Source organism: Aphis gossypii, chromosome 2 (genome assembly GCF_020184175.1).
Source record: "Aphis gossypii isolate Hap1 chromosome 2, ASM2018417v2, whole genome shotgun sequence".
Lineage (NCBI taxonomy): Eukaryota > Metazoa > Arthropoda > Insecta > Hemiptera > Aphididae > Aphis > Aphis gossypii.
In genome coordinates, this window is record NC_065531.1 from 82,318,352 (window position 1) to 82,341,958 (window position 23,607).

At 29.5% G+C, this 23,607-nt stretch overlaps 1 protein-coding gene across 1 annotated transcript in view; it reads right to left on the minus strand.

The window, feature by feature from the left end:
* Positions 1-23,607, minus strand: part of LOC114119405 (tRNA (adenine(58)-N(1))-methyltransferase catalytic subunit TRMT61A) — a 32,657-nt gene that overhangs the window by 2,837 nt on the left and 6,213 nt on the right. The window contains exon 6 of the mRNA XM_050201800.1: positions 2,267-2,454. Within this exon, the coding sequence (XP_050057757.1) occupies positions 2,267-2,454 (188 nt within the window). The remainder of the gene's footprint in view (positions 1-2,266; positions 2,455-23,607) is intronic.

Sequence of the window (23,607 nt, forward strand, 5' to 3'; positions counted from 1 at the left end):
TAATAAATATTTATAAAGGCATATGTGTATTGTGTATACGTGTATACTTAATACATAAATAAGTATAAAATAATATATAAGTTTTAAAAAGTAAAATATCAAACGTGGTGTCTATAATCGTTGAAAATTTCATTAAACTATTAACAATTACTCATAAGTTATTGTTACACAAGATGTCTAATAATTAAATAAAATATATATATTATATCAATATTTTTTTCGTAGTAGGATATACAACGATTAACAAATAGATGTGATCACACTTAAATAAAAATATATATAAGCTATATATACATTTAAAGTGCCGCAGGTCTGTACACTATAGCGAGAGCAAAAGATACGCTAGGTTTATAATGTCAAAACTAAAAATGGGCGTTAATAGATCGCGACGAGGATCGCGCACGTGTTGTTACGATTTATTGTATTTATACGGTATATTACAGACATCGGAGCAGAGCATGCAAGAGAGAGTTATCCGGACATATAGCTGCTATATAATAATAATAATAATAATAATATATAATTATCGTGTATATGATATATATTATATTATAGTACCGTGTGATGATGTTAACGCCGATATAAAGATATGAGTAGAAACAAAACAAAAAAAATTCGACCGCGTCCGTCTGAGAAATGTGCGTACCTATATTGCCGAGAGACTTTAACGCACTGACACATACTATTTTTGCCTCGTGCAACCGCGGCCGTTCTCGGTCCACTGCTGTTACAATGGTGATCGAGGGGAAGAGTGCTCGCGGTTTCCTCAGTACTTTGCGCACGACTATCCAACAGTTAAAAATATAGGCACGAGGGAAAGAACCGAAATATATAAGCAGTATATGCTATGGTGCGTGAAACTATAATCGAAATCCAAAAATAATTTGACTCGCAGTCGTTTCAGATATTAATTCAAAATCCGATAGTCTATTATACTATATAGGGTCAGCAATAAATTTTGATTGGAGTCAGAAAGATAAAAATAATAAATAAATGAGGCTTGGAAAAAAAATCTTTGTCAAATCTTCATAATAAATCAATAACATAATCTACTTGAAATATTTTGAAAGTTCAGATTTGATCTTCAGAGTTGCCTACCGTTGCGATATAGTGTTGTGAGAAACTGAGAACAGAACAGTCGTCGATCACTGTGTATACTTTTTTATATCTACAAAAACCCATGCATTTGTGTTCAATTTCAACTTTTATTTATACCAGGTATGAACTGACAAAGGTATGGTGCTAATTATAAATTATACGGTAATAGTGCTCCCAAAAGTCCACTTCGCTTCATCTATGTCACCATGGGACACTGTCTATGTATAGACTACTAATTATAATTGGTCATCATGACCTATCATAGCTTATTCTATCTGATCAATTGTTTTTAGCTAACAGCTAGGTCCTTGACTAGTAATTTTGCAACCACAGACCTGATTAATTAAAACCATATATTATGATTAAAACCCTGTTTTCCTTGTTTGCACGAAAAGCGATTTTGTGATATCACACCACGATACTTCACCAACCACGACTAACGTAACATATATAATATAACGCCGTATACGCGACGGTTAAAATAAGAACAATTAGCTACCATAGAACATTATAATATACGATTATAACGTCAGACACTGCTGCAGCGGCGATATGATGCGGCCGCCGTCGAGTCGGACGCATAGGAATCTCAACAATTCCCCATATAGGCTCCGGGAGAGAAACAAAAACGAGGTGGTCCCGATAAAAAATTATAACGTTTGACGTGGACCAGTTCTGCTGTGCACGCGTGTATTTGTCGAAAACAAATTACTCGCGCGACCGGTCCGGTGCATATATAGGCACACTTATGTACATATATATATAAATATGTACCGGTTTCGTCGTGTATCCGTGTGCGTACGCCCTCGCTTTGCGTATGTGTGTGTGTGTATACCTATTTTGTTTTCCTATCTGTGCAGTATATAATATTGTTTCATCGTCGTCTCTTCTGCTGCCGATTATCTATACGTTATATATATATATTACCTATATATATATATATACACACACATTTCGATATAATATCATTATCAGGTATACCTAAAACTATATGCGCAGCAGTATAAACTTACTAATAATAATAATAAGTAATAACAATAATAAATTATATATATATATATTCGTACTACATTTAGAGATATACCTACTATTGCACGCTGCACGTGAGAACGCGTTATAAGTATATTAGAAATCGATATATTGTATTTATATTATATATAATATGTACCTGCGGTACCGGAGCGGACGATGGTCTGCTGGCGGTGGCGAACGTGGTCACAGTCCTGTTTACCACTTGGTATTCTTTTTCCAAACACTCGACCGTCTTAATTTGGATGAAACCGTGCTCCTGCAGCGTTTGACACGTACGCATCACTTGTTCAATACATGGCGAAAATGTGCAAATCCTTCCACCACCTGCGGGTCAAAAAGTATATACCTATCTTAAATATATATATACTACATAATATAAACATAAAAGAATATCAGCTAGTTTCGGACGTTTTAAATTATGCTCTTAAAGTATAAAATAAAAGTGTAATACTAATAAATAATAATGAATCGCTTCGATAGAGAAACATTTAATGAATCAGTTGCAACTGATAAAATATTTTATTAGCCTGCAGTAAAATACTATCAGCGAGTACGGTAAAAAAGGGACGTATATAATATTATATTATACTATACTACAAACGGTCATTAATTTGTACTAAAACATATTTTGTTCATCATACCGATCAGACTAATAAAACAACACCATCATTGCATAGTATATTCAAATTTCTCTTAAAATTAACATTTGAATAACTTTTCCATTTTGCAAAATTTTAGCTTTTAAGTTTTAACATTCTCTAAATTGTATGTAAATTATATCAAGCTAATGTATATAAACAATAAAAGATTTTTTAAAAGTATGCTTATGTATACATAAATTTACAAATACATTTATAAAAAGAGCTATTTGATCAATTAATATCTATTATATCCATGGACTTGGCGTATAGTGAAATTAACTTTGAAAACCATCCAAAAAGTGTGTTGTGTTAGTCATTATTGCTTTAATCTCAGTGTTTGTTGGAACTTTTTTTTATTTAATATACTATACTATCGTCAAAAATCAATTTTTTTTATTAAGTTCGCACTTTCGATTTTTTTTAAAAACAAATCAATAATCGCTATATTTAATGCAATGATGAAAATCATTGAAAACAAATGTATCCTTTATCTCTAAGTAATTTACAGCGAGTAGCAAGTAAGCAATGCTATACTTAAAAAAAATATTATAAAATAATCAGTCAATAAATCCTGAAAAAACATTTTTGAAATATTAATTTTTGATACATTTGCCTATACATAACCCCTTAAAATGATAACATTGCGGTTGATAATTTTATTTTTATTCTATTTTACTTAAGCAAATAAATGATTTTGATCATTATTATTATTGTACACATTGGGTAGGTTATGTTTGATGTTTACTTAGATATCGACTTCAACTTTGTTTAACAGAAGAAAGAGAGGATAAAAATTATTTATAGGATTATGTCCAAAGTATTTTCATCAAAAAAATGTTTGAATGTGATGAACTTGTTAAATAGAATAGTAATATTTTTTATTTGTATAAAAGGTATAATATAATATGTAAACATAAAATACCTATTCAATTTTAACTAGATAAAAATAAATAACTAAAAATAAATCTATATAATGAGTCAATATGGTGAATGAACCTATAGGCAATGCTATAGGCATATTAGGCATGGATCAGAGATTTAAATTATACAAAATATTGTGAATATCTTAAAATAAAACTACTATTTTTTTGTATACCTCTATAACAAAGACGGTGAACCTATAGAACACTCAGTGACACGAGCGCATGATTTCTAAGTGAGGCACATAAGGTTTGTTTATTATCATTTAAGCCATAGATGTAGGTATTTTTAAGTTTAAAAAAAGGGTCATCAAATTAGTTGACACACAAGGAAAATAAAATAGAATCAACATTTTTATTTGATATGCAAATACAGAAAGGTTCGCCATCATATATTAAAACAATACTATTGAAACGTTGAGTAACTCAAGCATTATCGCTGGTCAACAAAGTGTTGTTCGAAACGCAATGTGATTTAACTTATTGTCGACCCACGATGATCAAGTTTAAAGACGCTGCAGGTCGAAGTCAAAACTTAATAAATGATATAACTCATTATTATTATGTCTCTTTTTGTAGTTGTTTTATTTCCTTCGAAATCCACGTGCAACCTACGACGAGGTATATAAAAGTAAAACTTGCACTGTGTTTATATGAAAAAGTAGTATATACCAGCTATTACCTATTATGTTGTAGAAAAATATTTTAAACGAATAACGAAGTTATATATGCCACAACAATCACATACCATGCTCTCTAGAAATGGCGTTACGGAAGATTTAGATTGCAAACAAAGCACGAATATATAATATTATAATAATGCCACGCAGTATTTAAAATTTCAAAACAGGAAAAACGTGCAATATATGATACGATTACGTTCATCATCTATCGATCCAATGGGTTTAAGATGGGAGTTTTGCCCGAGATTTTTTTAAATGTCATTATTTTACTATGCATACATAATATTTATAGACATCCATGGATTATTATATTGCTATATATATTCTCCGCGAGCGATACATGTCTATATATAAATAAAAAATAAAGAAATACAATATTATTTATGCGTGAACGGCGCGCGTCGTGTATTATATTTTACATTCGTTCCGTATGGCTGTATAGTCGACACAACTTCTATGAAAATTTTTAAAAATCTATACGTTCTTGTAAATAATACTATGTGCACATATATAGTTTAACAAACAGAAGTCGTATAATATGTATATATTATTTTTTTAACGGCGTGCACGCTGTATAATAGAATACTTTGTAGGTATATATACCTACTATATAGTTGAATAAATTGCCAATTGTGGGAGGATGGTTATTTTTATTTGTGTATATAATATGGGACACCCCGTCGGTGAAAGTCGTGATTTACGGAAATACTCGAGCGCGGTTGTTGCGATTAGAAAAGTGTGTATTAAATCATAGACATGATATCATTGTATGTACGCGCGCGCGCGTGTGTGCTTGTAACTGTAATATATATATTGATGATTTATTGACGTCTTCGAATTTATAGATCGACTTGGATTTCGCGGACAGTTTTTGCCGTAGTTCAGAGCTTATATTGCATACCCCATATAATATATGGTGAGTTACATTTTAACGCGCTCCTCGGCGCAACAAAACACGATATATAATATAAATATCACTATGACGTTTTAGTGTATTGAAAAAAAAAATAGAATATTTATACGTATTTTTAACGACACAATAAAATATATTATTATTGTGTCAAGGAACCAGACAGTTTTTACATAGATTGCATTTTATTATTGCTCGGAAATTAAAATCACGATTAAAAACTTCATGGATTCGTGTTCAACGACAGTTTGCAACAACAATTAAAAGTGTTTTCATCAAATACAATAAATAACGATTAACATTAGTAACTCAAGACGCGCATGACTTACATATTATACAATACACATGCACTATAATATAAATATTAAGCATCGTGTTTTTTCATTTTCTCGCAGTGTTAGCTTTATTGGAAAATACGGCGTCTCACCTTGTAAATAGGTATATATAATATATTTCAAAAATATCTCGTTTTACGTATATTATCGCATCTATTTATATGTTTTAAATAAATTATATACTTATATAATAATAATAATAATAATACTCGAGGTTATATAACAGTAAATAATAACAAACTTTAACAACACTTCAACTGCAGCCGTTTATAAGCTATATAGTTTTTTGAGTATAATACAGCATATAGGTGGTACTCCTATATTATATTATTATGAACACTTTATATAAACTGGAATTTTTACATCCAACACATGTATAGAATTACTATATGTAATTATAAGTATTCCGAAAAATTCAGATTGATATAATAATTAAAAATTAAAAACTAATAATATTCAAACTATCCGTACACACGGTTAATTAATAAAATATTTAATTACGAAGTTATAATAGCATACACGGGTATAGATGATGTTACCCTATAGTTTTATTTTTAATTTCATTATTATATTAGTAGAATTTGAAACTTGTTTTTTGTTCCCATACTCACGAGATACATAATATATAATAATCGGTACCTATATAAACCGCGTATTCCAGTAAATCCTGTTTATGGTTCAGCGTGATATCTCATTTAAAGTTCTACATACAATGCGCAGAATAATAATATATAAATATTATTCTGAGCGATTTAATATACGTATTATACGTAAATCTATATGGCTTGGTGTGTGTGTGTATGTGTTATATGTAGATACTACATAATGTAATAAATAAATATGCCCATATATATATATTATTATGATGTGCATGAAATAATAAATTTATATTATATTTTAATTTGAGCAGTTCTGGAAATAGGATTTGCACGAACGAATTAATTGCAACGTATATTATATATATAATTTAATACACGGTAGAAACTTTTTAATAATATAAATACTTATGCACGAACAGAAGCCCGTAAACATATTTTATTATTGACAACCTTTTTCAATAATATTTGAACATTATAAAAAAAATCGCCCGAAAAGTAGGTATACTTAAAATTGTATGATATACGAAACTAATCGAGCCCGTTAGGTTAGGTTACGTCTAGCAGTGGATACACAACGATTCCATTTTTTTATTTAAATTATTACATATTGTTCTGTATAATATTAAAGTAAATCTCATTAATCAAAATACTAATAGTATTTTAATGAAAATTAATAATTATATTTTTAAAATAGTCACTAAACTCGGTTCCATTATAAAATAGGCTATTTTATATATTTTGGAAGAAAAAAATAATTTTTTTTTAAAGTTATGCAGATGTACGTACAACGATAGTGACCCTCTTTTAGAAATATGGTAAGCAGTCATTTTTCGAAGTCGTTTATCAAAAATATTAAATTACTAGCGACCGTAACCGTTCGTTAAGTGAAACGAGTATCGAAAAATTGGCTATATCATTGTTTTTTAATCGTCCGTGAGGGTCGACGAGGTTAGGTCGACAGCACAAATGACGGACCCATCATGACAATTTTAAAACCCGTCGATGTACATGTCACGATAACATACATATCTATACCTATATACGACGTGTCTGGTAGTAAAAATCAAAATAAGAACAGGCGAGACCTACTAGAGAGAGGTGAAGAAGGAATGAGTACTGCGGCCGACTTGTGGGGAACAATATAATTATTATTTTGAATTGAAAGTTTATTATCATCTGACAGTGCACTATTACATAGCAGACACATAAATAGAATACATTTTTTGATGGATCAAATGAAAATAATATTTAGTAATAGAAAAGTATATTTTAGTACTGTATAATTTTTACAGCTGGTAAAAAAAAGTCAACTATTAAGTGTCATTAATAGATGACTGTTCATATCAAAACTTACTTCGAACATATTAAACGTATTTTATGAATTGTAGTTCATTGCGATAACGTGATTAATTAATATTAATATGTATCCCTACACTTAACACATAGTCTAATTATGTCAATTAGGGGGTACTATATACACACAGACAATATATTGGAAATAAATTTAAAAAACAATTTATAGAAATTAAATTATTAATACTATAAAAAAAAACATCGAAAGTAAAACACAATCGGAACTAACAAATTATCCCAAAACACTAAAGTCGTTGAGAGAAAACATGCTTAAAGAATACTGTCCAAAAAAAATATGCAAAATAACATTCTAAAACCTTCAGACACGAATAAATACGCAATGCATTATTCTTGCAATTTTGCACTTCAATACTTCCTATGGTACTACGATTTATGGTAGGAAGTAATGTGAAATAATTTTCGACCGAACTTAATTTTACAATGAAAAAATGCGCGCGAACGCATTGAAATAACAGTAGGTCCAATAAAGAGCGTCCATTATTATTATTATTATTATTATTATTATTATTATTATTATTATTATACACAACTGTTGCGATGACGATGATAATAATGATAATAATAATGAAACATTATACACAGCGACAACGATGCTGTGTAGCGCGACTGTACTCGTTCCCATATAATAATAATAATAACGATAGGTTTTTTAAAACAACAATAATATTATGTATTCTCGTGCCCCGATGCAGGTTTGGTGGTATGCGACTGCAGCATATCACACACACATACACACACATATATATATTTATTATTATATGGATACGCATGTATATATACGAGCGCAACGTCGAGTGAACTCGAAGAAGATTATCTGTCCGCTGCGTGTAAGCACCTATTTACGCGTATATGTGTGTGCTTGTGTATAATATTTATAAATATATATATATATATACGACGACGCCTTTGGAAGACCAAGAAAAAAACGACTAGGTAGTCGTCGTCGTTGTCGATTTTTTTTTCCTATCTTTTATTTTTTTTTCCACATATACGCGCGCGCGATCACACACACATATATATACATACGTTATAATATAACAAGTAGCATTACAAGAAAAAATACTTCCAGTAGCAACAGCGAAAACGCAACGAATGTGTGTATGTATAATGGCAAAAAAACACACGGTCGCGAGCATTACACTATACGTGCTCTCATCGGATAACCCTATCTGTACGGAACATCGGCAAACGTCCCCGCATAAATAAGACTTAATTAACCGGAGGGCCGGCTCTGGATCTGCGTTTTGTTTTGTTTTTTTTTTTAATACACTGTGGCGGCGGCGCATATCGAATTTAAATAATACCCGGTTTTATTCGCACTGATAAAATGATATATACGCGCGCACGTTGTCCCTCGCTAATGAGAACTTATCGAGCATCTTTCTCTCTCACTCTCTCTCTATCTCTCTCTCTCTCGGGACCGACCGGACTGCACCCCCCGTACGACGATATAATAATATCAACGACAACCACAACAATATAATATAACGTGTCAACGCTGTTTCATACCGCGCCTAGTAAATTTTATAAATTATAATAATATATTATACTGCAGCGAGCAAATGAAAATGTAATACATCAATAATACGAGCGATTATTATATGTATACAAGTAAACCATAAATCGATGATATACGAGAAGCGCTGCAGATGTATAATAATATCATAAAAGTCATAGCTGCAGTTGCAGTTAACGATATGACAAATCATGAAGGATACAGACAAAAAATATAGCTGCATGCCCGGTGGTACAAATATATTATTAATATATTATGTACGGGAAATGAGCGCGACAAAATCCGGTCGGGTAAGATTTTAAGTATGCAAAAATATGCGAGATGAGAAAAAATAAAAGACCATCGACAATCTCTGTGTGGCTCGAGTTAAAAAGTTTACCGAGTCTATTTTTCACGTGATTGTTATCTCCACGAGTGACGCACCGACAGCGTTCGCCATTTATTACAATATAATATATATATTATAAATGTATATATTATATCAGGTGATGCATTTAACATAAGACACTCATTATTTCAAAAGCTACCATCGTTTTTTGAAAATATTTTTATCATTAGAGTTTTTACTTTTTTTAGTGCATGCATTTCGAACATGCATTTTAATCCTTATTCCAGAGCAGAATATTTTTAATGTATATCAGTATATAAAAATCTAATTTTAGACAAGTATAGTTTATGATGAATTACAACTCACCTATATGTATTGAAAGTTTTAATGAGTGCAGTGGTACAAAAATATTTCTCAAAATGGTCTTCTACTCCGCTTATCTAAATTGCATATAATATCTAAAGTAGTAATAACTTATAAGTTACACTTATTCGACATTTTTATAAATTAAAATATTCAAAACTATTTCTGATTCAGAATATGAATCGATATGAATAACGATGAAAAATATTAATAATATATTTTTTTTTATAACAATTATCACAGTCTAAAATAAGTAAATAAAATATCTTCAAAAACGTTATTGTTTTTTCAAGTAATAAGTGTCTTTCGTTAAATGGATCACTCCGATTATTGTTTACATATTCGTAAATTCATCAGTATGCGTACTTTTAGTATCTAAAATATATGCATGTGTATACAAATATAATAATGGCTCACTGCGGGGTGGCACTCAAGTCTATATATTTAAAGTGGCACTCATGTATAATTATTTTTTAGGAAAGATTTTCATAATATATCAATAGGTGTACTATTATTAATACGATCGAAAAATTTTGGGAACTATATTATATGATTAGAATGACACGCGACGTCGAGTTATTTTTTCCACATAATATTCACAATTCTTTCGCCAATTCAATGTTTCCACGATATAATTTTTATATCATTCGTATAAACTATATTAATGATGAGATTACATTTCGAAACGATTATAATACGGTCATTTATTTAGAAACACTTACAATGCGTTTATATGTTTGTGAATTATATACAACAATTAAACCACTCGCGGTCTATATTATTGTATTTCATATAGGTACCACCGCCGATGATATGCGATCAATTTGTCTACACGATTGTGTATTTACCCCCCCCCCCTCCCCCCTCTGGCTTCCCGTCACACTAATATTCTTGTATTATAGTAATCGATAAATCATAACCGTTTATAATATTAAGTATGAGATACCGATAAATAGGTAGGTTTTTAATACACGAACGTCCGTCAGGGCGGTGCTTGTGCGAACGCAATGCAAATCGAAACACTACATTATATTTAATATAATATATAATACATAATATACATTATACATGCACGTACTTATATACTTATATTGAACTTTGTACGCTCTCTAAAGTATGTACTTTATAGTTAATATGAGTTTTTTTTCTTCTTATAAATAATTTGCCAGTCATATATCAATAAAAATACTTATAGTATCCGTTATTATCATGCTGACTTTGAGTATACGATCGGCAATAACGGAAACTTAAATATTATGAGTTATGACTGAAGCAAATTATGAAAAAAAAAAATAATAAACATAGTTTTCAAACGGTTGAACAAACAACGTTTTTCTTTATGCAGATAAACATAAATACACAATATATAATATGTAGGTAATAAATAAATTTAACTTTCAGTCTATAGGTGCGTCCATAAATACTAATCTGTACCGTGAGAGACATTTGACAAGAGTAAATCAAAAACAAACTTCTAAATAAATTTATAAATTTTATAATGATTTATTTCGATTACAATCAGTAGTTTATGAAAGTATTATTTAACCAACGTTTTTAATAAAATCATTAATATGACAAAAATACATTTATATCTTATACTTAAGTATCGGTTGTTTTTTTAAAAGAAATCTATCGGCGGATTGGCCCACCGGGATACCGGGAAAGATATCGGTGGATCAGAAGTCGTATTATAACTCTGGACCGATGTACTTAGATTAAACAAATTAATCCACCGCTAAAAAATCGGTCTTATATTATATGCTTTATTCATTGTTATACATGTGTGTATTATTTTAATAGCTATACTAAAAACATACTATAAAATATTATACTAAGTTATATGTATATAGGCATTATATATGTATATGTATTAGGTATATAAAACCGTTTTCGTTTTGAATTATGACATATACGAATAATACGATGTTATTCATTAAATACAAATTTAGCACATCCATTACAGTGATAAACTCTAAATATTCAATGTACAGCAGAGCGGTACCCACTTGACTACTTTTTTTAGATTGATTACATTATCACAGCTAAGAAGATTAAAAAAAAACGTATAGATAGGTTAGGTTAAGACTATGAAGTATACACATGTAATGGGTTGGTTTGATCTTAATACAGTATTCAAATAGGTACACGGTTTCAATATAAATTAAAAAACAAACTATCTTAACATTTATTTCCCATTAAAAAGTACTTTATGCATAGTTGTTGAATTTAAAAACAATATAAACGTAAAACACAACATGTTTATATGTTTACACAAATTATAAATATTCCAAAGAAATCAAATCACCGGACAGCTTTCGGATATACGCCATATCAATAAAAAAATGTAATTTTTTGAACATTACACGACCCATGTGGTATACTGTTTTTATACCTATATTACAGTACAAGTATATTTATTGCATACTGTTAAGCTTTTTAATTATTTGTTACGGGGATGACTGACAATAATACTCGTCGTCGTCATCATCTCCATATTAAACGAGTGTTGCGACGGCTTAGGCCTCCGACCGATTCTCTCATCGTTGCTTCGTCTACGCGCGGTCCAGAGGGTCATAAATACACTAACCCTCGTTAAAACATTAAATAATATATATGATTATGTATACATCAGATGCTTAGAGTGCGATCCCCCGTGGAGTAGGTCATACGACTGGTACGCAAAGTATACCGAGAATATTATTATTATTACTACCTATGCATATATAAAAGTACCTATAGGTTAGGTGCCGTGTTTTTTATAGATCGCATGTATACATATATACTAAGTGAAATCGAATATTAAACAAACAAAAAAGTATTAGCCATGTATTTATATTATATATATATATATATATATGGCATATGCTAGGTACTTTAAAAATATTTACGAATGTATATATAGGTACCTAACTATAAATATTAAACGATCGATCAGCTTCGAATGTATATTATAATATTATACTAGCTCGATGTACTTATATATATATTGATCGATCTACATTCAACTATATTCGTTTAATTTATACGCATTTTTAATTTTATCTTTTAATAGACCTTTCACTTTCAAATACAGAAATTGTCTAAATAATAATAATGACTAAATAATATAATAATATCTTCTAACCAAAAGTCGTGCGAACTTAAGTTGAAAATTAATCTCGAACCTCTGCACGTGTCAAAATATCAGGCAAAACTAAAATAATAATAATTTTTTTCAGTCATTAAAATTACACGTTTTATATTTGAGTGAAGTACAAAAACTAATTAACTTATATTCAAAGATAAATATTTTATAAAAACCAATATTACTAATTTTATGCATAGTACAAATTTGGCTTCTCTTGTTGTTAAATTATGAAGTATTACATATAGTTTACAAAACATTACATCTGTATAAAATTGTCTAGATTCTAAGTTGGGATCTGATAATATTTTATGCCGACTCCTTCAACTGGCTTACCTACCATACCAATTTTATGAGCGATCTACAAAGAAACTATACTTGAATATTTTAAAGTTTATTTTTAAAACCAACTGGGATTGGGTTCCAACTTCCAACTAACCAACGCTACTATAAGTATAAGTGCATCAAACTTTTGGGAATACTATAATTGTTTAAAATTGAATCTCAAACACATGATGAATCGCGTAAAATTGTTAATACGGAGAAAGAGATGAGTGGTCACGTTGAACAATTTAATCATATGAGAGGGATGTGAAGGGGTGGGCGGTGGTTGTAAGTCGGTACTTATGTATTGCAAATAATACACATATTATATAGATAAATAATAATACATATTTTAATTCACTTAGCCGCACACCGTTTACTCGTCTTCGGCGCTTCTATATGATATATATATATATACCTGGGTAAGTACTGTGTTATACATACCCGCGCAATGTGCACTGTAGGTTTCGTGATGGGCTCTTTGGATTGAAATTTATAGCCGCGCGCGACGAGGTCTCTGCAGCGGCGCAGTGCCGACGCGCGATTCGCTTGCGGTATATACGTACAATATAATAATAATAATATATAATATGTACGGAATACGCGATCGCGACGGTTCCCACGATCATCTCGCGTTAGATAATGAATTTATAGCTCGCGGTAACGCACAAAGAATTTCATTATCTGCCCTAATTTTTTTTTATATTTTCCGTATTCGACCCGCCGCCGTAACGTCTTCGGCGGTCACGATCGAGAGTGAGCGAGGGCGCGCACCCGCACTCGAGCAAGAAATTGGATCGAAATAAAGTTTTCAAAACAATAATATATATATATGTTATAATCGAGTATCTCGATACGGGGACTGCAAGACCACTGTACACGATGGCGGCGAAATCGACGATTTAATATAATATAATTTTTCTTATTACCAATCACATTACAGCATGTATATATTATACCTGTATAATGTTTGGCCGTTCGGGTTTTAATGGGCAAATACCGAAGCGGCGATTTTTTTTCTTACCGACTTCTATATAAATCGCAATTATAATATAAAATATAGATAGAGACAGAGAGCGATAGGTATACGATATCAGAGTAGTATATAAAAAGAAATTAGATGTGGTGGTCGTCGATATAATATTATAAAGACTTCCATCGCGGTCTATACTCGCGGGTGGCGCAAAGCCGCGGCGCCCTTTGAGATACGCCACACGCATGCACGCACACACGTACGTCGCTAAATATATCATAATAACGAAATAATATTATTATTATTATTATAAGACCGTAAATGTGACGATCTCTCGCGCACGCGCCAAGTCACCGCAGCGTTTAAGAGCAGTGTACTATATATTATAATATACACAAATGGATCGTAAATCTTAAGAAACAAACACACACACACACAAAATAATAATAATAAAAATCCTTATTGTAATGTGCCGACAAACCGACCGGTAAATATTTTATACACAACATATTATATCCGTGCGTAAACGTATACACAAGCGGCTAATTGACGTCGATCGGACCACAGTCATATTTTACCAGCACATCGTCTGTATTAAAATATTATTATAATACTCTAAATAATATATACGTATGTATAACTACACCGCCCTGGCGCGGACGACTCGTTCAGCCGCGATTATGCGTGTTACAACACCGTATCTGCGGCATTTTATACACAAATAAGTAATAACAAACATTATTAAAATAAAATATACTATACATAAATAGGTACTACCGCCGCGGACTTTCGGAATTCGTTATTGAATCGTATGTAATAATATATATATTATAGACGTATAATATATTATACGCTCATCGTAAACATCCTCGGGCCCTTCACATGTACATAAATTTACGAATAGCACCGTGATACCCATCAACTTTAACCGTAATGATTTGATCGGATAATTTTTGTAGCTTTAAATAACTATATGACTCCGTATTTTCATGTTATATGACTTAAACGTTCAATAATACTGCACTCCACACAGAAATTTAGGAATTACGTTGACCGCACTTCTTAACTTTGGGTGTATCTGTGTGTTTAAAATAAGTACCTACTTAATGAGAATAATATATCAACTCTTTTGAAGTATTATTTGTTAATAATATCAATTAACGCGGCAATAACCAACATTTAAAATTAGATAGTTTAATACAAATTTTATAATTGCATTGCGATTTTTAAATTTTCATTTGTAAGTATGAACTACTCATCGATTAAATGCCTAGGAATCACTTTTTTATGAAAAATTAAAATTATCAATAACCATACTAAATAAAAATGCAAGCAACTCAACTCTCTCCTCAATCTACGAGTGCTTTAGCTCATACTAAAATCTAATATGAGTCTTAAAAATAAATTACACTTGTGATATACACATTAATCATAAGACTATAGTATGGTCTGAAGGATTTAAATCTGGGATCCTGCTAACCCGTAAACATACATTTTAATTTAGGCAATCTAGTCAACCACTTAAAGACTTACCACAGCAAGTCCCCTATACAACAAAAAAAATATAGCTCTTGATTATCTTATTATAACGACCTAAAATTACAAACAGTAAACGAACTAAAAGTTTGTTAAAGAAGCCAAGTTTAAGACTTTAAGCAAACGTTTTGCTTTACAATAACCTAGTTGTTGAGTAGATATTGTAATGGATATATTAAATTTGAATTCAATAATAAATCATTGCATAAAATGAAAAACAATTCGGAGCAAATTCGGTTTAGCTTATTCTTGGTAACTCAATTGATCAATAACTTTAACGCTTTATATACGCTCATATATTTTTTTTTAAATTATAATATAAATAATTTTCAATATTGACCCTTTCTCATTTGTATTACTTATTGTATCTATATTTATGTATAACAAATTATAATACATACCTACTCATGTTTTTATAGAAAAAAAAATTATGATTGCATGTATTATATATTCTAAACCTCATTAAAATACTTTTTTCAACATTTTGATTTTATAAAAATATGGAATATCGAACAAATCATTTTACGAATATAATTTAAAAAAATAAAATAATAATGATAATATTATTTATTTAATTTAATTTTCGTGCAGAGAATAACACTGTAAGAAATATTGTGTTCATATATTATATATAAGTATCCGTTTTCGTATCAAACATAATGTTATAATAAAACATATACATAAAATACTAAAATGAATAAACTGCAATTTAACGTATGACATAAATTTTTTCCGTTAAAAAATAAAATAAATAAAAACGGCGTCGTCGATTGTCCCGAGAACCTGCATAAATTTAACGAATTGCCAACCAGAGTGAATATCGTACGATAAACGACGTGTAACGAAATCCTTTGACAATACATGTTATATTAGTTTAATACACGTACAAACACACACACACACACACACATATATATTTTATGTGTTAGATTGTGTGTGTGTGTAAGAAATACACACGCGCAATGTTTAAGGATATCGAGATGACTTATTATATTACTTTATTGCATTACACATAATATGTAGGTATTATAATAATAATATAATGTGTACGCGAACGGATCATGATAATAATATTATACATATTATATATTATATACACATAAATGTCTTGTCCTTGAATACTGTATATATATATATATATATATATATATATATATATAAGTGTGTCATATTATATTATCGTATCCGTATTTATGTGGTTTTAAAAATATTTGATTTTTATAAAAAATATTGTTTATTTGCATCTCGATCGCGAGATTATCGAGTATATTATATTTTATACAAGTAGACTTCTCCGCATGCCACATTGTTATTAATTACTGGTATTAATGGTCATATAGACGTGTATCTCGTGTATGTATTATTATACATATATATATAAATGCATTTTATTCTCATACCTTTTAATCAAAGTAACAGTACCATTATAAACCTACCAAAGGACAAACAGTTATAAAATGTTTAATACAAAATAACACATCGCCAGTGATTAAAGATTCAAAGTGTCGATAAAATCTGAGAACTACATAAACGTTAATATATTTCATAATATATACATATATATGTATACATAAAACAGTGTACTTAATATTATAATACATAATGCTTTGATCGCGATATGATCCACGAGTATTGCAAAATCAACTATATTGAAATCCCATTTTAATTCACACGAGCACGTGCATCGTGTAGGTACCTTGTACGCGCAATAATATTAATGTGAATATGTTTCGTATATTATTATAATTGGAATAGAATACAACTAAATTGCATTACGGTTTAAATTCGGCTATCGTCACAGCCGTCGCGGAATAAGCGTATATCATCTATATCATATTATTTACGACGAACAACTATATACCTACTACGTATATTAGAGTATATATATGCTTATAGGTACTTAATATATGTGTTAAAATTTCACACGATCGTTTCAGTAGATAATGACCGAACTGTATACATATTATATTTTACTTCATACCGCTTTTAATTAATATCATGATCCTAAGAAAATTATTGATCAAGAGTCAATGTATGAACTAGAACGAAAAGAAAAACTCATCTTTCTTCTTTTTATAGTATACATTAAAAAAGTTAAAATTTACTATTTATAAAAATCGTCTCGTTCGGCACGAACACAATGAAAACTGATCCAATTTTATAATTTCGTGATTTGGTTCAAAAATCATCATTTGAATAAATATAATATTTTATAAAAGGATAAAAGAGAAGTTTATCGCTTTGTGGATCATCTAACCTTTTATACATACTTAACACTTCAGTATTACTTATAGGTACAAGTATACATATGTTATATATATATATATATATATAGTGTATACTAAATGGTAAAAGTTATCGGCAGTAATATTATATACTTCGAAAACTTTTGCTATTATATATACAAATACAGATTTACAACTGCAGAATACGAAACGTTATAAAAGTATAATTTACGAAAAAATTGGAGGAAGATTCACGATTTGCGGCGGACATCGTTAAACCAGTTAGTACATATAACTGCACAGACTACAGCAGTTTATACGTTTGCATTTCTGCATTTATATATAGACACCAATAATTATATACATACATACCGATGTATGTAATATTATAATATATGCATATTATCGTCTAACCAGTTTGACGGAAATACTTATTACGAACCATATCGCACAATTTGACGTTTTAATTTTTTTTTTTTATTATTATTCGACATTAAATATTATTTATAATTCTCAGCAATCTATTATAATATTATACATACGAGATAAATTCACCACCGACGCGCAAAACGTTTTATTGGTAATGATCGCTCCGGGTAATTTAATTTATTATATTACATCCTATACATACATAATACATTTATATTAAATAGTAAGAGTGTTAAAAGTCGGTCAACTAGTTGTGCGGCTTGTTTTTGAATTTTAACGTTTATGTATTAAATTGTTCAGTCATAATAATATACATATATACCTAACTATGTTACATGGAAATATTATTATACTATTTTTTATTTAAAACCTACAAAAGACATTATTTTTATATTTCTTAAAAAAAATAATTATATACTCCTATATTATATTATACAAATCTAGTATGTTCTTTGTGACATATAAATACGCGGGTAAATTTGACTGCGTATAAAATGTATTCATGTATTCCCAAATACAAATTAAGCAGTTAGGTACATACTATAATTATATATAATGATACTTAAAACAATCATCCTATACATCCAGATTTTAAATATATACGTTAATATTATAAATACTATTATTAAATTTAAAAACAGATTTAGACGTAAATTGTAAATGGATGATTTTTTTGAAGAAAAACAAAAATACTACTAAATAGCACAATGATCATAATTATATTATGTTTGTATAGATAATAGTATTAATCATAGAAGACAATGATGAGGAAATAAAAAAAACTTAATGACTAAAAATGTATAATAAATTACTTATCAAGCTTTTAAAATAATTTATCTTTAATTTTTTTTTTTGATTATTTTTTATCGAATTATTGTACTTGATGTTCAATTGTATTTTTTTAAGCTATACAATCTATTAATTTAAACTATTACATTTTTATAAAATATCATTTAATAATCAAACTATCTACTCATATATAAATAATATTATCAAAGTTTAAATTTTGGTATATTTTTTCATTATTTTTTTCATGTATAAGTACTTTTATATTTCAAAAGTAAAGAAAACCTAACGTATAGATATTTGAAATGTTATAACCTAAACAACTAAATGCACATGAGAAAAAGTATTTTGTATATTATCTTATGTACCTATAGAAATTATTCATTAGCACACTATATAATTTCAAATAGTCTTAATCAATTTCAAGGTTTTTATTTCAAACCAATTTTCATCCCAATATCTGTAATCAAAACCAACCGAGGACAAAAGTAAAAGAAAAAATGTTTAACACTGTCCATATTAAAATACTTATATTGGTGGCATACCTACTCGTCATAATATATTTTATATTTTTTATTGTTTATAATGATTTTACTGGTTGTATAAAGATAATTTTAAAATAACGGCCAAATTCATTAAATTCGTAGCTATAAAATTGTTTTAAAATTCAAAAATTATGTTTAACGTTATTTCGTATTATATTAGCGCTATGACTATAAACAATCGATTTGTTAGCTTTTATTTAGAAATTTATCACACCGAATTCATATACATTTCATACAGTTCGAATAATATATATACCTATGTCCTATTATATACAATATACTTACATATAAAAAATATATTTTCATAAGTAGAGCATGATTTTATATTTTTTCATCCCCCCATTTTTATTTAATTCGAAACAGCAATTACTTATTTTTATTGAAAAAAATCATAACCAGAACTAACTCGCAGATGAACCAAATTAGTATACCGCGGTTCTTCGGAAGATCTTAACCTACATTAATTGGTTTGATCTCGTGTCCGGGGCGTGGATAGTCGCGAACAATTTCGATTATACAATGATTCACGATATAGTTTTGCTGAGTGTATATATATATAATACTACGTACATTCACACGAACAAAACTATATGCGTACAGAAATGTTTTGTTTTTATTCCTCATTCTTATTATTATTTTTCTAACAAAACCTTTTCTCAAGCCCCTTTCGACCCGTCAATACCCGCGCACACACCACATCACCATCAAACTCGTCCGCGCGCCGCGGTGGAGACAAATTATAAGTATTATGTAATTTGGTAGGATTATCAATTTCTCGAAAACTATGTCGGTACCGCCCCTTGAATAATAATGTCTCTGAACGTTTAAGAACACAATTACACGTTACGGTTTCGCAACATCTCGATGTTCGTGTATAATGATCATTTCATACGAAATCGGAATAAGTTTCCCACGCGTCGATTTGCATCGGAAGGGAAACCGAAACGCATCTCTGCTAGTCGTATATATATATATGACCAATGTACATATTATATTATATATACCTAAATGCATTCACACAATATATGCTTATATATATATATATATATTATACACATTTCTATTCGAATGATATTCAAGCCTCGAGCCCATTTCGGACATTCTTTCGGTTGCCCCACAAAACCGTTTAAGATAATAACAAGATTGAACGCGCATCAATAGTTATATGTAAGTACCTATTTAGATATATGCAGTGCATCACGGTAACAACGTTTAATTACTGACATTATGCGGTGGGTTTTTTTTTATTTACCTCGCATATCATGGGCACCGAAAAGATTGTTTTAAATATGAGCGGCACTCAACCTCACGAAAATCCACTCCGAGAAATTTCTTTTGGTTTTAGACCTTTTTCGAACGAGTAAAATATGAAAAATGAATATTTTTTTAATAAAATACTACATTTTGTTTTTATTAGTAACAAGTAGTAGGTAACTACACGTCTACACACCAATTACCTATATAATCATGATATCGAATGACAGATATTTTTCCAGTGAATTATTTACTATACATATAAAATATATAATTTTTATGCATATTTTTATTTTATTTACATATTATTGTGTTTAAGTCTTTGGTATATTTAATAATATAATATAGCAGTATATAATAACTAATAGATATTTTAATGAGCTTTTTATACATAATTCACATATAAAGTAGGTATACGTATTATACTATATATTTGTGCTATTTTCACAATGACCGTCATACCATATTATTTCAACATCACAAGATAAAATGTATACAATATAATATATTATATCTGCAGCTGCATTACGAAATACACATAAAAGAAATTTTTATTTGACAAAATCTTTATATATACCTACAAATACGGATTTTACGTTCTTAAACAATGACGGCAAAATTAACGAAATGACTTAAACGCGTTTAACGTCATTGAAACTTAATAAGGCACACTATAGCAATACACCAATGTATTGAAGTAAAATTTCTAATAAATTAATAAGTTTCAATAGTAGATTTTTAAAGTTAATATGAAGGGAAGACAATTATCTGTGCGCAATTGAGCCACTTCACTCAGCTCACCAGCCAATTATAATTAAGTAGTTATAACTTTTCATACATAAAAATTCTCAGAAAAGTGATCTGCTCCGAAGTATGAAATTAAATGATGCTGTCGTAAAAAAAACTACAATAACAGTCGTTTCATCTATAAAATGATCAGTGTACAGAGTACACACTATTGCGTGTCGAGCATGTTCTGTAAAACAGCAAAATATACAGATGAGACGCTATAACATCCATATAATATGTAATACACTAAATGATAATTTAGAGCAATAGAGGTATTATACATATTATATAATTATACATAGTAACAGTGTTATAGTAAATACTAAATAGGTATGCTTAAAAATACTAAAAATATGATCACGGGAGTTTAGAAATTCGTATCTACGGGACCGAGTAAACACGTATATAGTTATTATTTCCATGTACAGGTTAAAAACGGTAGCTCATCGTATTATTAATAATTGTTTTATCTCCTTTTTAACATCTATTCTCAAAGACCGCAACGGCCGGGTGATGCAGTGCTGCGGCAATGACGATTATATGTTATTATATTATTGGTTCACAGACTGTTTTTTATACGAAAATACATATTATACAAAACTGAACAGTATTATATACCTATACCCGCGCATACCTATATATTATATAATATACATATACCTACATACGACGTTCATAATATATAATAAAGCACTTTTCAAGATATGTATACAATTATATCATATATAATATCTACGTGTGTGTGTGTGTGTGTGTGTGTGTGTGTGTGTGTGTGTAATTATACACCGTGACTAGCCGGAACAACGTTAGAAATAAAACATGCACACAAAGGAATTATCGATAGAGTAGACGAAATTAACGCATAAAATGTATCATATGTAATACTCATACTAAACGGATCTGGGCCACTAAAGTCTCGAATAATATTATATATTCTCATTTATATATTATGTGTAGGTACCTATAGATGTAGCCCGCACGGGTTGTGTTGCAAGTCTATTGCAACCGTGCTTGAACGGAAACAAGTCGTCTTTGGTTGAATAGACATCAACTTTTAGACATCTGCCAACCTACCTATATAGGTAGATACTGCAGTATATAATCTCGTATTATTAACGCATAAGGCAACTGACATGAGTCGTCGATATATTATGTAGATTATTATATATTTATATAAACGCTTTACATCGATAAAGTATGGATAGATAATAGACACATAATCATAGAAATATTGATGGCGATTGTAAAAAAAAACACATCAATGATGCTGTCTTGCACACAGTTAACACATTTTAATTTTTTAATCAACTTTCATCTTTTTCCCTGCGGCTTTAAGCCCCTTTTCCAAAATATTTTCCAGGATCTCAGCTTTATGTTATATCAATTAACCTGTGATTTGATTATTACATGGAAAAATATCGAGAATTATATATAAATATATACGAGTTGGGTCCCAAGTACAAGGGTCTAATCACAAGTATTACACTAGTTGGGTCCGCGATTATTTTAAGGAAGTAACAAAGTATCTTAAGTAAACATACAATATAAACGAAAAATATTAAAAATGCTCTAACATTGACAAATACTTATCATTTTTCTAAATTCTCATAACTCGCTATTAGCTATTTTAGCAATTATTTTTTTTTTTTTTGTATTTTCTTATATGTTGGTACCAAATTATTATCTAATACCTACATCCCATTAGAATTAGTACTGCGAAAGCTCAAATGCCATATTAATTTAATATATTATCTGAAGATTTCACATTTCTCATATACCATTATATATATATATTATATATATATTGAAACTTGATAGATATA